This window comes from Schistocerca cancellata, chromosome 4 (genome assembly GCF_023864275.1).
Source record: "Schistocerca cancellata isolate TAMUIC-IGC-003103 chromosome 4, iqSchCanc2.1, whole genome shotgun sequence".
NCBI lineage: Eukaryota > Metazoa > Arthropoda > Insecta > Orthoptera > Acrididae > Schistocerca > Schistocerca cancellata.
Window position 1 is genome coordinate 469,550,217 of NC_064629.1, and position 15,416 is coordinate 469,565,632.

The 15,416-nt window shown below is 38.5% G+C and overlaps 1 protein-coding gene across 1 annotated transcript in view; it reads left to right on the plus strand.

Moving 5' to 3' along the window:
• Positions 1-15,416, plus strand: part of LOC126185211 (transmembrane and coiled-coil domain-containing protein 4-like) — a 136,103-nt gene that overhangs the window by 72,128 nt on the left and 48,559 nt on the right. Inside the window, exon 7 of the mRNA XM_049928094.1 lies at positions 5,399-5,601. Coding sequence (XP_049784051.1) covers positions 5,399-5,601 — 203 coding nt within the window. The remainder of the gene's footprint in view (positions 1-5,398; positions 5,602-15,416) is intronic.

The following is a 15,416-nucleotide window of genomic DNA, read 5'->3' on the forward strand; positions in this document are numbered from 1 at the left end:
GAATTCACATATGAGCAGTTCCTCCTCCTGCTTCTGCTACTTAAGTGTGGCTGTTGGCTGTTTGAGCAGTAGCAACAAGCAGCCAGATGCTAGCCAGAAAAGATTTTCTAGTGCACCCAAGCTGCCAGATTTGTGCAGGCTCAGAGCAGTCCGTGTTGTTGTTGGGGAGGGCGGGGGGGGGGGGGGGGAGTAGTCACAACGTGAATCAAAGGAAAACAAAATGGATTTCTGTGGATGGAAGCTATCAAGCGAATTAAAATATATTCACATCATTACAGAAGACTAAAATACATTATTAGTTTCAGTTTTCTTATTTTATTTCCAAGTTATTGGCAATTGAACATTAATCGTCTTTCAAAAAATGTAGATATTTATGTTGGCTTGGTAAAGAAATTTTGCTTTTGTTAATATTTTTTGCACAAGCAGCCAATTTATTTTAAGTGATGTGTTTTGTTCCACACTATAGGCTAGTTTCACCTGTTTGCTGAATTTCAAATGCACATTTTCATCTTCTGGCACGTACGACATAATACCATAATAAAGAACCAAACATGAGATAATACAGTACCTTTATTCCAAGAAAATTTTCTTTCTGAAACCACACTGAAAAGTTTAATGCCAGGTAGTGGCCTACTTCAGTCTAAATCTGGTCATATGATTGTGCACTTTGAGCTGAATTATGCCGTTTAGTATGGTTTACGAAATTTTGATGCCCTTGGAGTACTTTGATGTTCTGTTTCTTTTATGACATAATGTTAGATTTGGAGAAATTTACAAATCTGCCTTTCATGAAACACAATGTTTTTCAATTGCAAGATGTGTTTCAACCCTTGTCAGGCCCCTCCTCTAGGTTTGACGTTACTTCTTAGTTGGTGTTGTTTACTTCTAAATTTTACAGAACGCCATTCTTTGGTAAGTTGTAGACTGACAGCTAAACGTGTTTTATCATTATAACTCCCCACAAGGCTTTATATTTACTCCTGGAGTACAAAGTAAAAAGCCAGTTTCTTGACTTCACAGATAACCTTGTTAATTTTTATACCATTTGAAAAAGTCATGAAAAATTTATTGTCTCTAATTCTGGTATATACAAACAACTGTTCTTTTTTATTTTTACAAGAAATTTGTATTCCTTCTTACTAGATTTCTGCAGTGCTGTGTTTATGTAAACCTGATTTGAAATGCTAGATACAGCATTACAGAGTACGAATAAAAAAAAAAAAAATTAAAAAAAAAGATGAGTCTCCACATAGCAAAATATTAGGGTACCTTCGAGTTGTAGAGTCTAGTTTTTAAATGAATACTATGCCAAGGACTGCTTTCTTATTTTGCATTCCTTATCTGGACAGGATATGATAAAACAATTACACTAAGTACAATAACTTTGTATGTGCTCTCAGAACGTGGTCATGTGATGCCCCACTACACACGAAATTCCAAACAGAAATGTGACAAAAAGCATATGAGCGGGGCAAACATCAGGCACATTCTTCTTACGTCATCGTAGCTGCACATGCGCAGTAATGTTTGTTTTACAGCACGCTGGCAACTGTTCAAACAAACCTATTTCTAACAGGTCGTTGGAAAATATTGTGAATGGTGGTTTGAGAGGCATTACTTTCAAAGATGAATTATGTTACATGTGAGAATGTGTGATGTATTTATAAAAGCACAGAGCATTTGACTGTCATTCAAAACTTAACCCTTTGAGGACCAGCCACTTATAAAATTTCAGACCCAGAAGACTAGTCATTTATTTAAAATTTTACTGGCACATTTGTGTTTGACATATCTTAAAGGGTAACACATACAAAAAAGAACCAATATTAAATGTGAAAGCTTAGCTTTTCTTATAGCTATACTGTATGTATATTAATTTAAACCATTAACTTTTCCTATTTGTGTGTTTGCTCTACTTAACAGTGATGTTGCTATTGACTGGCAAGATCACATGAATGAACTATGATTGGATGACAAAGCACATCACAATCTTGGTTCCTGTGCTTTGGAAACTAATGTGCTGTATTTGGTGGAATTTGTATTTACACTTTTGTAATAAGAAAATACGCAGTGTACTTGTTGCTGCACATCAAAAAAGACATCATTTTTTGCTGTTTCATTTCCTAAAATGTCGGGAAGTTCTACACCGGTGTATCGGTGTATAAAACCTTTACTATTCAAAAAACTGATCAAGTTTGCAGCTCCGAGGGAAAGTATACAGTCATTTAACATGGGAAAAGTGTATTTTCTCCCAGGAAAAAGAGTATTTTCACTCAGGAAAATGTATATTTTCACCCAAAAAAAGTATATTTTTAACCAGAAAATCCGAGAAGAATCGGGATTTTTTACGTATATACACCGCATAAGGTTTTAAGCTGTCTTCAAGGCAGAGTTGGGATGCTTGGAGTTTGGGCATTTCCTGCTGGAAGATTGGAAGATGGGTCTCAGGGACTCCCTGCCCTACCTCCTTGACCAGTTCACTCTTTCATACCTCTCTTATTGTGTTTTGATTGCTTTTCAATGTGGTTTGTCTCCTTTTTTGTGCACCCTATTTGCTATTTTGGAGTTATTGCTCTGTTAAATAGTGGGTGCTCTTTAACCCGTTAACCACAGTGTAGCAGGAGTGTGATGCCTGTGGGTGGGATGACTCTCAATGCATGCCGAGCCTCGGGGATGCCCATCTGCTGCCTTAGGTATTTCTCTTCTCTTGGTTTTATTATTGACAGTCAGCTGATGTCCATTACATTTTTAACCTTCTCACTTTAACTGTTCTGAATCTGCCGTCTTGAAGACATTCTTTCCTCTGTAACTGGCACATGTCAGATGCAGGGTGGTGCTTTTCTCGCCATTGGATGAGCCCTGGGAGACCCTCATCTGCTCTGATCTACATATCAGCCCAATCTGTACACTTCTCCATAAATTCTTTCTCACTGCGGAATCTGTAGTGCCTTTCAATGCATCAGTCTTACTGCTCCCGTGTACTTTCAACATCAGAACAAGTACTTCACAGACATCTCTAATTACAGATGAACTAGACTGATGACCTTGCTGTTTAGAACCTTAAGCCTGTCAACCAACCAACTATCTGTTGTCATTCAGCTGAATCTTTGACATAATTTGGAGGAATCTATTTCTGCTCAATAAATTTGGGCAGTAACTACAGGAGACACAAGAATAATGACTCCAGTGATGTATGATGGGCTTTTGGCTGATGCTCAAGTGGGAAATTATAACCAAGAACTTTTTTTTTATTTCCACATGTGTGACCCCTTTCCAACCAGATATTCTACTTACAGGAGTGAGCTGATCTGCACTTGTCAGTTACCTTGTCTTCTGTGTGACATAAAGATTAGTCTGTTCTTTGAAGCCCTCTTTTCAGTGTTATCAGGACTAATATTTTATGGTTCTACATTCATCACAGAATCATGTTCATTTCATGAGCCTATGACAAAGAAAAACTGTTTCATGGTTCAGAAAATGAAGAAACATCGGAAGAGGACATTAACAATTAGCTCAACAAAAATTTTACCAAATCGAAACAAGAAATACTTACTTGAAGTTTGATGCAGTTATTTTTGTGCAAATTCAGAATTGTGATCTGAATTGTCAATATCATCATTCTCACTGTGTCCTTAACAAAATCTTGGTCCAATTCGTGAGAAATTTCATTGTCTGTAAGACTGAATCAATATCTGCCGTCGTACAGCAAGTTGCTTTTATATAACAAATACAGTCTACCAACTGCTTCAGAAAATATATTTCCACAATATATCAGCTGTTTCAGAAACAACATGTCCCTGACAACTCAGCGAAGACCTTCTGAGCCTGTCAGTTGTGTGATTTTGTATTTAAAAGCAGATGAAATTGTTCCCCGACCAATTATGGGATTGGCAGTTTTGAAATTTTTGTGTCCCATCAATTGACAGGATTAGCAGTGGAAGCTATAAAAAAATCCTTTGTTGGAGCAGGCATGTAAAATAATGAGAACCTAGAAGGGATGCAGTTTTGAAACTTTCCAGCTAATAAAAACTGTGCACCGGCCTAGGACTCGAACCTGGAACTGTGCCTTTCATGGGCCATGCTCTTACTGACTGATTTATCCAGGTATGATGCATGATGTGCTCTCGTAGCTTCACTTCTGCCATTACCTCTTTCTTGCTTTCCTAACTTCACAGCAGCTCTCCTGCATTTGTTGCAGGACTAGCACTCCTGCTGAAAATGAAATATTTATTTTGGATACAATTCTCTAGGCTCTGCTTAGGCTGTTTCCCCACAGTAGCTTTCTCCCAGGAGTACTGATCCATGCAAGATATACAGGAGGGCTTCTATGAAGTTAGAAAAGTAGGAGACAGGTACTGGCGGAAATGAACCTGTGAGGGCAAGTCACAAGTTGTGCCTGAATAACTCAGTAGAAACATAACATGCGATTTTTAGCCAGCAGACATAATGGTACAAGAGATTGTGAGACAGAAGGTCTTGAAACTGGTCATGTGAGCAAATACACAAAAATGTCTTAACAGTGGCTGTGAGAGGATTTATTGAATATGCTTCTTAACTACTTCAGTCACGGACCTTCAAGAACATCAAGATGAAAGAAAGATTATTATAACAAAGGATAGGAACAGAGCAGTCAGTCACAATTCCTCCTCCTATCTGTATATGTACTACTAAGAGTTTTCTGGATGGTAACTCATTCAAATGCACTGAAGATGGCTACTTATAGCTGAAATCTGGATATGCAAGAATAATAACAAAAAGAAAAAAAAAAACAGTGGGACTGTGACTGATTGCTGTTTTCCTGTCCTTTCTTAATTAATGTACAATCACTGTGTATGAAGGTTCCTACAGAAAATTACTTCAAGATTTAGAAGCTTTTCATATACCAACTTTAGCAGTAATTTTTATTTGTAATGTTAATGTTTGATAAGAAGAACGATCACCTTAGATAATGTTTTATATAACGTGTAATGTTATGATTTAGAATCAAGTATTTGATCACAACTCACTAGTCTCATGGCAGCAAAACATCTATATAAAAGTGTATAGACCTGAACGTGGCATCAGCACTTCAGTACAGTATTTGTACCTACATGTGACAAGGTTCTTTGCATCGGAAGATGCTGTGTTCTTATTCACACTGTTTATTTTGTGTAATTGTTAGCAATGTATCATTGAATATTCCAGTCTATATTTTTAACAGTGTCTGATAGTGGTCACTTGAAAAAATTGGTTGTTTGGGAAGGGTATCTGAAATAATTACTTAACTTGGCATTGTAAGAAAGTTCACATTGTTTCTTAATTTAATGATTTTCATGTAGGTAATGAAAAAAAAATTTTTCATTCATTGTGAATTTACCTGTCAGAATATTAAAATATTTTATGGTGCTTAATGTTTCAGGTATTATAACAGCAATTACATGGCCAGCATCATTAGTGACTTTGGCATCAGTTATTGACAATCCATGGGGTGTGTGTTGCCGGCGCTCTGCTGAAGTGGGCAAACAACTGGCCGAAGTGCTGCTATCACATGAACAAGGCCAGAGGCCTGTTACACTAATTGGATACAGTCTGGGAGCCAGAGTTATATATTATTGTCTTCGGGTAAATATGAAATAGCTTTGAATTTTTCTCTTAAAACTGAGCAATTCAACTGTTATATTAGTAAACCAAGCCAATATCCTCTTTACTTGGACAGTGTTTCTGTGCATAAATTCATTTTAGTTACTTACAATTTGACAGTGGAGGAGCTTTGAATTAGAATTTGAAAACCTGTAGTTTGTTAATAACAGGCTGCATTTCTTGTGAAAAGCTATTGAAATGTATATTGCAGAGAGCTGCGTGCACTTCTGAATGGTGCATAAGGAAGTGCCTACAATATAAAAATCATCCTCTGCCTGTATTCCCTAAATGGAGCAGTTATTCCTTTTAAACACTTTCACGATGTCAACCATAAATCTCATAAGTGAATAGATGTACTCTTATTCCAGTGCAATAATCCCCAAGAATATTCTTTATCCCTGAACTAAACTGTCCCAGTTATACCATATGACATCAAGGAATTAATGTATGCAAAGTAAACCATTGTCAGTGTATCTAGAAATATATGTAACCAGTTTTTTTATTGTGCTATTTGTCATCATTAATGACAAAGGAAAAATTGCGTTGTATAAACGGAGATTATATGGATATTAATGAAATTTTGTTTTTTTGAATTTCAAAAAAGTGACAAAGTAACATAAGCTGAGATGAAAAACAAATGTGAAGATGACTTGCTCAGAAATTTTTAAAAGGAATCCTATTGAATTTGTGCTGTGGTTTGTTTCTTCTGATGCAACGTAGATTATTTCATCCCATAAATGAAATCACTTTCACTTTCAAAGCAGTGGACAGTTGCTGGTGGTCCTGCACAAAAACAACAAAGTCAACTTCATCTGTGTGGAATATTAAGGTTGCCATGTTCAGGGCAGCAAAAAGCATTATTATCATTGATTACTTTGAATAGCATAACACAATAACTGGCAAATGGTATGAGAGCCTTCTGGCCCATCTATCTCACCTTTTATGCCTTTTACAGTGTGTGTTTTAACTTCATTATCTTATAATTTGACTCCTCTGACTGGAACTGTCCACTTTTAGTGGACCCTCTTTCTTCTGTGACTACCTTGGGATCGTGGGAGTGATGACCTCACCATTTGGTCCCATAAACCCTCACAATTAATCATTAATCAATTCTGGGCCATCTAGATGGGGGAATAATGCTGGAGAGAGGCACAGATTGGAAGGTAAAAAAAAGAATCCCCTATCATGAGGACAATCCACTTGCCCTTAAAGGTTCTTTGACAGTAGTAAAAGTGAAATGTGAAATCTGGATGTTGAAACATCCAACCTATGCAACAGATTTGACTCACAATGACTTCCATCCATCCCTTGTCTAAAGAAATGAGTGTCTGAAAAATATCATATGTTGAATGAAGAGTTATGGAAGCAAAATACAGATATTTTGCAGAACTTTAATGTGGAATGGCCACATAGGCTTAGTTGTAGGTAAAACAAATGGCAGGCAGCAATTCATGTGATGAATACTATGAAACTGCAGGATGAATACTATGAAACTGCAGATTATCTAAACAGAGGGGCCATATAAAACACTTGCATGGCTCAAATGTGAGTACTGCTCTAGAGTAGTGGTTCCATTTGTAATGGGACCCACCATCTTTCTCAAACACACACAAAAACCACTACAGTGACTACACAGCAATTAATAGTAATATAAAAGTTATATGTAGTATGAAACTGAACTATTATTATATTGCAAATTATTTGCTGTGTAAGAATTTTAAAAGTGGTGAAGGGAGCATTATTAAAGAAAAGAAACAATATTTTTTCCAATAAGAAATTTATTTCATACAAATTAAATGGTAAACTCAGTAAGATTTGTGGTATTGTTTAGTCTTGGTGTTAACGGTACTTTCTGTTTCTGGATTGGGGCTTGTTAGTTTTAAGCATAAATCGTTTTCCATGCAAAGTCTGTTTGCATTTTTTTTTTTTTTAATGAGACTAGAAAGTGAATGCTTGCATAAGTAATCAGCTGTGTATCCCATTAAGTCCTTCAAAGCTATATTTGCAAGCCCTTGATACTATCCCTTGATTTTGACCCAAAATGTGACTAGGCTTGAGTTTTTAAAGAAAATTTTCAGAGAAGAATCACACGATAGTTCCATCAGGGAGTCTTCCTCAGATGTTGACAGTTCTAGCTTCTTAAAGGTGTGCTCTACAGACAGATTTCTTATCCATAACTGTTTATCAGGAATTCTCGGAACTTAACTGCCAATACAAGGACCAATTTTAAGTAATACTCTTGCATAAACAAACAACTTTCAGTGGGCGTAACATAAAAATATCAGTTTGTAAAAACTCTAAACTCAAAATATTAAGCTGTAACCATTATCATTTTAAATAAAAAAGCAGTAGAACATAATTGCTACTTGTCTTCATTGAATGAAAAATAATATCATGAAAATAGTAATACTTACATTTAATAAGAAATACTTCAAATCTAACTGTTTACCCACCAGGTTAGCTCAGTGTGCTAATGCGCTGCTTCCTGGACTTTGATAGGCTCGCTGGGCCTGGATCAAATCTGCCCAGCGGATTACCGACAAGGGCCAGTGTGTCGGCCAGCCTGGATGTGATTTTCAGCCCGTTTTCCACATCCCACTAGATAAATACTGGCCTGGTCTCCATGTCCCACCTCAGTTACACAACTCGCAGACATTTGAAAACATTCACACTATTTCATGGCTTACACTAGGTGCAGACAGCAGGGGTACACTAATTCCGTCCCAGGGGGCACGGGGTGGTGACAGGAAGGGCATCTGGCCACCCACGGACAATACCATCGCCAAATCCATAGTAACTAGGCCGACCCTGCATTGGAGTTGGACAAAGGCCCAAAGAAAATGATGATGACTTCAAATCTAAGTGTTTATCAGGAAAATCGTTTGAGAATAATTATGTGAAAATAGAGGCCAATACTTAAATATGTTCTTTTACAGCAGCTGCAGGTTTTCTCATTAACTTTGATTCCATATATTTGTAAGAAGCCATTGAGGAGTGAAAATGCATTAAACAACTGTCTTTTACATTACTGTACCATCTTTCAAGTTTTTTAATAGTTACTTCTGTTTTATGTTGAACGTAGAACTTGTGGATATCCTTCCCTAGCAGCGGGAAGATGTTTAGAGCACTGAATATTTCACCCAAATATGAAAGCCATATTAACCAGTTTTTGTAGTTTAACAATTCTAAAAACCTGCTTGCAGATTTTGTATCACTTTCATGCTGCAACAAAAGTGTTTTCATTTCATCGCAAAGCTCAAATAGTCTTGATAGCACTTTTGCTCTTGACAGCCAGTGTATTTCACAGTACAGGAGAAGAGTTTTGTGCTCACTGCCCATCTCAGCACACAGAATTGCAAACAGTCTTGAATTTTTAGTTCATGATTTAATGACATTCACAACTTTTACTGCATTGTTAACGATTTTCTCTAGGCTTTTACCAGAGCTTTAAGTGCAAGAGCTTCTCAGTGCAGGCTACAGTGAGTCCACTGAACTGAAGGGATAATTGCCCTAACTTTGACAATCAAACCTGAGTAAATGCTAGACCTAGCACCGGCACTGTCAGTCATCAGTGCAACACATTTTGACCACTCTATTTAATTTCCTGGCATAAAGCCATCAAGACATTTAAAAAATTTTTCCTACATTGTTGTTGGTGGCCAAAATTTACAAAAGAGCATTTCGTCTTCTGTCCTTCCATCAAATTCAAGCCTAACAAAAGCTAACAGAATAGTCTGCCGGCTACATCTGTGCTTTCATTAAGCTGAAGTGAAAAATTTGCTTTAAAACAGTGATCATGGACAGTTTCACAAAATTTGACATTTCATCGATTCTTCTTTTCACCGTTGTGATTAATTGGAGTGTTTCACAAATTACTTTTGTTTTCTTTTTGCTAAATAAAGCTTCAGATATTATTTTGGCTGCTGGTAAAATAATATTCTCTACTATGCTTTCAGCTGCCCCCTTTTAGGCTATCAAAAAGGTTGTCAATCTGGAGTAGTTGTAGTTTGCTTATTTTCTTCACCAGAAGTTCATCACTGATTTTGACTTAAGAAATGCTCATGTATATTTCTGGAAAAAATCGATTGGCGTACTTACTTATTTTGCGTGTTTTCTTGATAAATGTCTTTCAATTTTTTAGGGTTTTATACTTTCATTAGTAAGTATTTCAAAACACACAACACACTGAGGAAGCAAGTTGTTGTCTTTGCCACAAAGCACAAACCCATGTTTCAAATAGTCAGAATTGTATTTATAAAAGCAGGGTTTGCCTTCTTCTGGAAGAACTACAGTTCGCTAACTTCACTAAAACTGTCACCTTTAAGTGTATTACATGAATCGCTGGTACTGGATGCAGAAGGCTCATCGTAATTAGCTGAAATCTGTCTTCTACAGCATGATCCAGTCTTAATCCATATATCTGTTGTGAAATAAATAGAAAATAAAAATATAATATAAAATAAAACAAAACACCACTATAAACATGCATGTGCACCATAAACAACAAGCAAATAATGCATGGTACCACAGTCGGAGAAAGACCAATTCAGCTCAAAATTATTGATCTGACACTTGTCGCAAGTGGTATGGAGTGCGGCATTGCTGTATCGCAATTACGAACAAATCCTATGGCTGTGCTGTTCTCATATTGCCCTGAGCATGTTATTAGGCACACTGGTTTCTTGTTTAGAACAGGTGTTGCACATGACTTTTCAGATTATAAAACTTTTCTCTTGAAAAACTTTTATACATTTTTCAGGTACATTTTTCAGGTATTTTACTTAGATATTTGAAAGGTTTTTCGGTGAGCCACTGGAATAGATCCCACGACCCACTTGTGGGTGACTACCCAGAGTTTGGGAACCACAGCACTAGATTATGGAATGCATATTAGGTCAGACTAATAGGGAACATCTAGAGTGTATAAAGAAGGGCAGTGTGAAAGGGTACAGATTGGTTTGACTGGTGAGAGAGTATAAAAGAAAGGTTGAGAAATGTAAAATGGCGATGTTAAAGAAAGACTTAACTCACCTTGTGAGAACCTGCTTAAAAATCTTCAAGAACTGTCTTTAAGAGTAAATACTATTGATATTCTTTGTTCCCCTGTGTATCTATCCCACAGAGATCATGCAGATAAAATTAAGCAAATAACAGCTTTCACAGATGTTTATGAGCAGACATGTTTCCCACACTCCATTGGTGAATGGAACATGAAGAAACCTTAAGATATGGTATAGTAAAAAGTACCATCTGCAACACACTCCACAGTGATTTGCAGAATATGTATGTAGATGTAATGGTAGGAGTAGTGGTAGACTCACCTCACACCAAGGATGGAATCTACTTACTGGCAAATTAGTGGGCAAGATGTAATGGTGATAAAAAAACATTTCTGTTGAGAAATAATTACATATTTAACTTAAAAAAAAAAAAACACTTTCACTGCCAGCCTTGAGATATTTTTCTCCTTGCACTTGCAACTTCAGTGTGTCAGTAAGACTGAAAGAATATTCTCTCAGTGCTAGAATATTTATTGACTTCTGTATTCAATGTACAAAAGCATTAAACAAAGTCCAGTCTCCTCTTCAGGTGCCATAGGTGCCAATGGCTTGCTCATCTGAAATATTTAAGTTAGTTCGTTACTTAATTACATGTTCCATAAATAATACTTATGATAAATGTTATGGTGTGAAACGTGTCAATGCAACACACACATGCCTACACATTTCTGTAAAAAATTATTAATTATTCTATTCAAGAATTCCTCTGTGGTACGGGAGGAGTAATTAAGGAGAAACATCTTTAATTTACATTCGAAAACACTTCTGCTGCCAGTCAGATATTTTATTTCCATGGGTAGATTGTCAAACAGTTTAGTATCTGCATATTTCATCCTTTTCTGTGCCAAAGTTATATTCATTAGAGAATAACACGGATCATTTTTCCTTCTGGTATTGTACTTGTGAATGTCTGTAGCACCCCCATACTGTGACAGATTGTTAACAATAAATTTCATTAATGAGTAATTGTACTGCAAGGCTGTGGTTAATAGTCCCAACTGCTTCAAGAAATAGCTGGAAGGTATACTTGTTTGACTCAATATGTGATTCTGATTACTTTATTTTGTGCTATGAATATTTTTTGCCTAAGTGAGGAGTTGTTGCAAAATAGTATCCCATAAGACATCAATGAATGAAAATATGGAAAATATTTTGAATTGCTGACTTTCATATCTCCAAAGTTGGGATTATTCTTATGTTAAAAGTACCCAAACCTAAACTTTTTAACACGTATGCTACATACATTTTCCAGTTTGTTTTCATGAACTCTAAGGACTTAGAATTTTCTACCCTGTTTATTGTTTCCTGTTGGTATACTAGGTTAATAGGAGATTGGATATTTTTGACTGTACTGAACTGAATGAGCTGGGCTTTTTCAAAGTTCAAAACTAACCTATTTGTGCAAAACCAGTTAGTAACTTCCACGTAAACATCATTTACTATTTTCTCAGTTGATGCTTTGCTAAGATCACAACAGTGCTTGTATCATCTGCAAATGGGATTAATTCTTCCTCCCAATTCCAGTGAAATGGTAGATAATTAACATAAAACAAGAACAGTAGTGGTCCAGTGATTAAACCCTCTGGGATTCCCATTGTAATTTCTCCCCAAGCAGTTGATGCTTAAACAGCCTAGATTACTTTCTGCTTTCTGCTTCTTAAATAAGAACAAAACTAGGCTTGTGCTGAACTATGTATTCCATAAAAACTTAATTCCTCCAATAGAATGTTACAATTGAAACAATAAAATGTGCTTGATAAGTCACATATGGTCCCAACTGGTGATATTCTATTATTTAAACATTTTATTAAGTGCTCAAGTAGAGTGTCCCTTTAGAAATTCAAACTGACATTGGCAAAATATCCCATTTCTACACAAGAAGTTGGATGTTACAGAACTACAACTTTTTGCTGTCTTATTGGAGATGTTATCCACTCTATATGAACATTTACTATTTAGAGTCGTCAAGATCTTCCTTGTCCACTGTATTGCTTCTTTGGAGTACTGCTCTTTTTTTCTTCTGAACTATTCATACCAATTTTCTCACCTATTTTTAAAAAAGTAATTACTTAGAATATCTGCTACACATGAACTGTCCTTTACACTGGGGTGACAAGAGTCATGATATACCTCCTAATATCACGTCCGACCTCCTTTTGCCTGGTGTAGTGGAACAACTCGAAATGGTATGGATTCAACAAGTCGCTGGAAGTCCTCTGCAGAAATACTGCGTCATGCTGTCTTTATAGCCATCCACAGCACCCTTGGTCACATTCCTCCATTTTCTGCTCACCCTATGTCTATTGTCCACTGGAATATCCATGGCATTCGAGCCAATCTGGATGAATTGTCTATCCTGTTACGATCCTACTCGCCGGTCATCTTCTGTCTTCAGGAAACAAAGCTGCGTCCCCATGACCGCTTTGTTCTCCCTCATTTTCAGTCCATCCGATATGATCTCCCCTCTGTTGAAGGCACTCCAGCCCATGGAGGACTCATGATTCTTCTCCATGATACTCTCCATTATCACCCAATCCACTTAAACACTTCCTTCCAAGCTGTCGCCGTCCGTCTTTCCCTTTCTGGATACACGTTCTCTCTTTGTACTGTATACATTCCATCGTCCACACCAATGGCACGAGCTGATCTCCTTCATCTTCTTGGTCAGCTTCCACCCCCCCTATTTGCTGGTTGGGGACTTCAATGCCCACCACCCGCTTTGGGGATCTCCACATCCTTGTCCACGTGGCTCACTATTGCTAGACGTCTTCCACCAAGCGGATCTAGTTTGCCTCAACACTGGGGTCCCTACATTTTTGTCTGCCTCCACGACAAATTTATCTCATTTGGATCTTGCGGTCGGTACTGTTCCGCTAGCTTGGCGCTTCGAATGGTTCGCCCTTGATGATACACACTCGAGTGACCACTTTCCATGTGTCCTGAGACTGCAACCTCAACTGCCATATATGCGCCCGCGACGCTGGAAGTTTGCCCAAGCCGATTGGACACTTTTTTCGTCTCTAGCGACATTCGATGATCGTCACTTTCCTAGCGTCGACGATGAGGTCACTCATATTACAGACATTATTCTTACAGCTGCGGAACGTTCAATACCACGCACCTTCGAATTGCCCCGGCGCCCCCCAGTTCCTTGGTGGAACAAGGCATGCCGTGAAGCAATACATGAGCGGCGACGTGCTCTTCGCGTTTTCCGCCACCATCCTACTTTGGCCAACTGTATCTGCTATAAGCAGTTCCGTGCGCGATGCCGTCATATCATCCGCGATAGCAAGAAGGCAAGCTGGAAATTCTTTATTAGCTCATTTAACACCTTCACTCCCTCCTCAGAAGTTTGGAGTCGGCTTCGACGGTTATCAGGCGCACCTAGTTTCTCCCCGGTCTCTGGGCTCACTGTCGCACATGATACATTAGTGGATCCCGTCGCAATTTCTAACTCGTTGGGTCAACACTTTGCTGAGATTTCGAGCTCTTTAAATTACCCGCCAGCGTTTCTCCTGAAGAAACGTGCAGCGGAAGTGCAACATCTTGCTTTCTCCTCTCAAAATCGCGAAAGCCACAATACTGTTTTCTCCATGCGGGAACTCCAACATCCACTCTCTTCTTCTCGCTCCTCCACCCCAGGACCGGATGGTATCCACGTCCAAATGTTGCTGCATTTATCAACACATAGTCTGCGTTACCTCCTTCGCCTTTATAATCGAATTTGGACCGACAGTGCTTTTCCCAGACGATGGCGGGAAGCTATCGTCGTTCCTGTTCCGAAACGTGGAAAGGACAAACATCTCCCCTCTAGCTATCGCCCCATTTCTCTCATGAGTAGTGTCTGTAAGGTTTTGGAGCGTTTGGTGAATTACCGTTTAGCTTGGTGGCTGGAATCCCGCAGTCTTTTAACACCTGCCCAATGCGGATTCCGAAAGCATCATTCTGCAGTTGACCATCTTGTTGCTCTCTCCACTTACATCATGAACAATTTTCTCTGGAAACGCCAAACAGTAGCAATATTTTTTGATCTGGAGAGAGCATACGATACCTGTTGGAGGACAGGCATCGTCCGCACACTATTCTCTTGGGGCTTTCGAGGTCGGCTGCTCCTTTTTCCTCGCGAATTTATGGCAGAGCGCATATTTAGGGTGCGGGTGAACACTACTCTCTCCCTACTTTCTCCCAAGAAAACGGGGTACCCCAGGGCTCCGTGCTGAGTGTTGTACTGTTTGCCATTGCCATAAATCCAATTATGGATTGTCTCCTTCCTGATGTCTCGGGCTCCCTCTTTGTGGACGATTTTACAATCTACTACAGCTCTCAACGGACCAGCCTTCTTGAATGACGTCTTCAAGGATGTCTCAATCGCCTCCACTCTTGGAGCACCGAAACCGGCTTCCGTTTTTCTCCCAGTAAGACCGTTTGTGTTAATTTTTGGCGACGTAAGGAGTTTCTTCCACCCTCCTTACATCTAGGACCTGTCAACCTTCCGTTTTCGGACGTCGCTAAATTCTTGGGTCTTATGTTTGACAGGAAACTGTGCTGGTCCTCCCACATTTCCTATCTTTCGGCTCGCTGTCTGCGATCCCTCAACACCCTCTGTGTCCTGAATGGTACCTCCTGGGGAGCAGACCGAGTGGTCCTTCTCCGCCTCTATCGCGCCTTAGTGTGCTCGAAATTGGACTATGGAAGCATAGTCTACTCCTCTGCTCGGCCGTCTATTCTTCGGCGTCT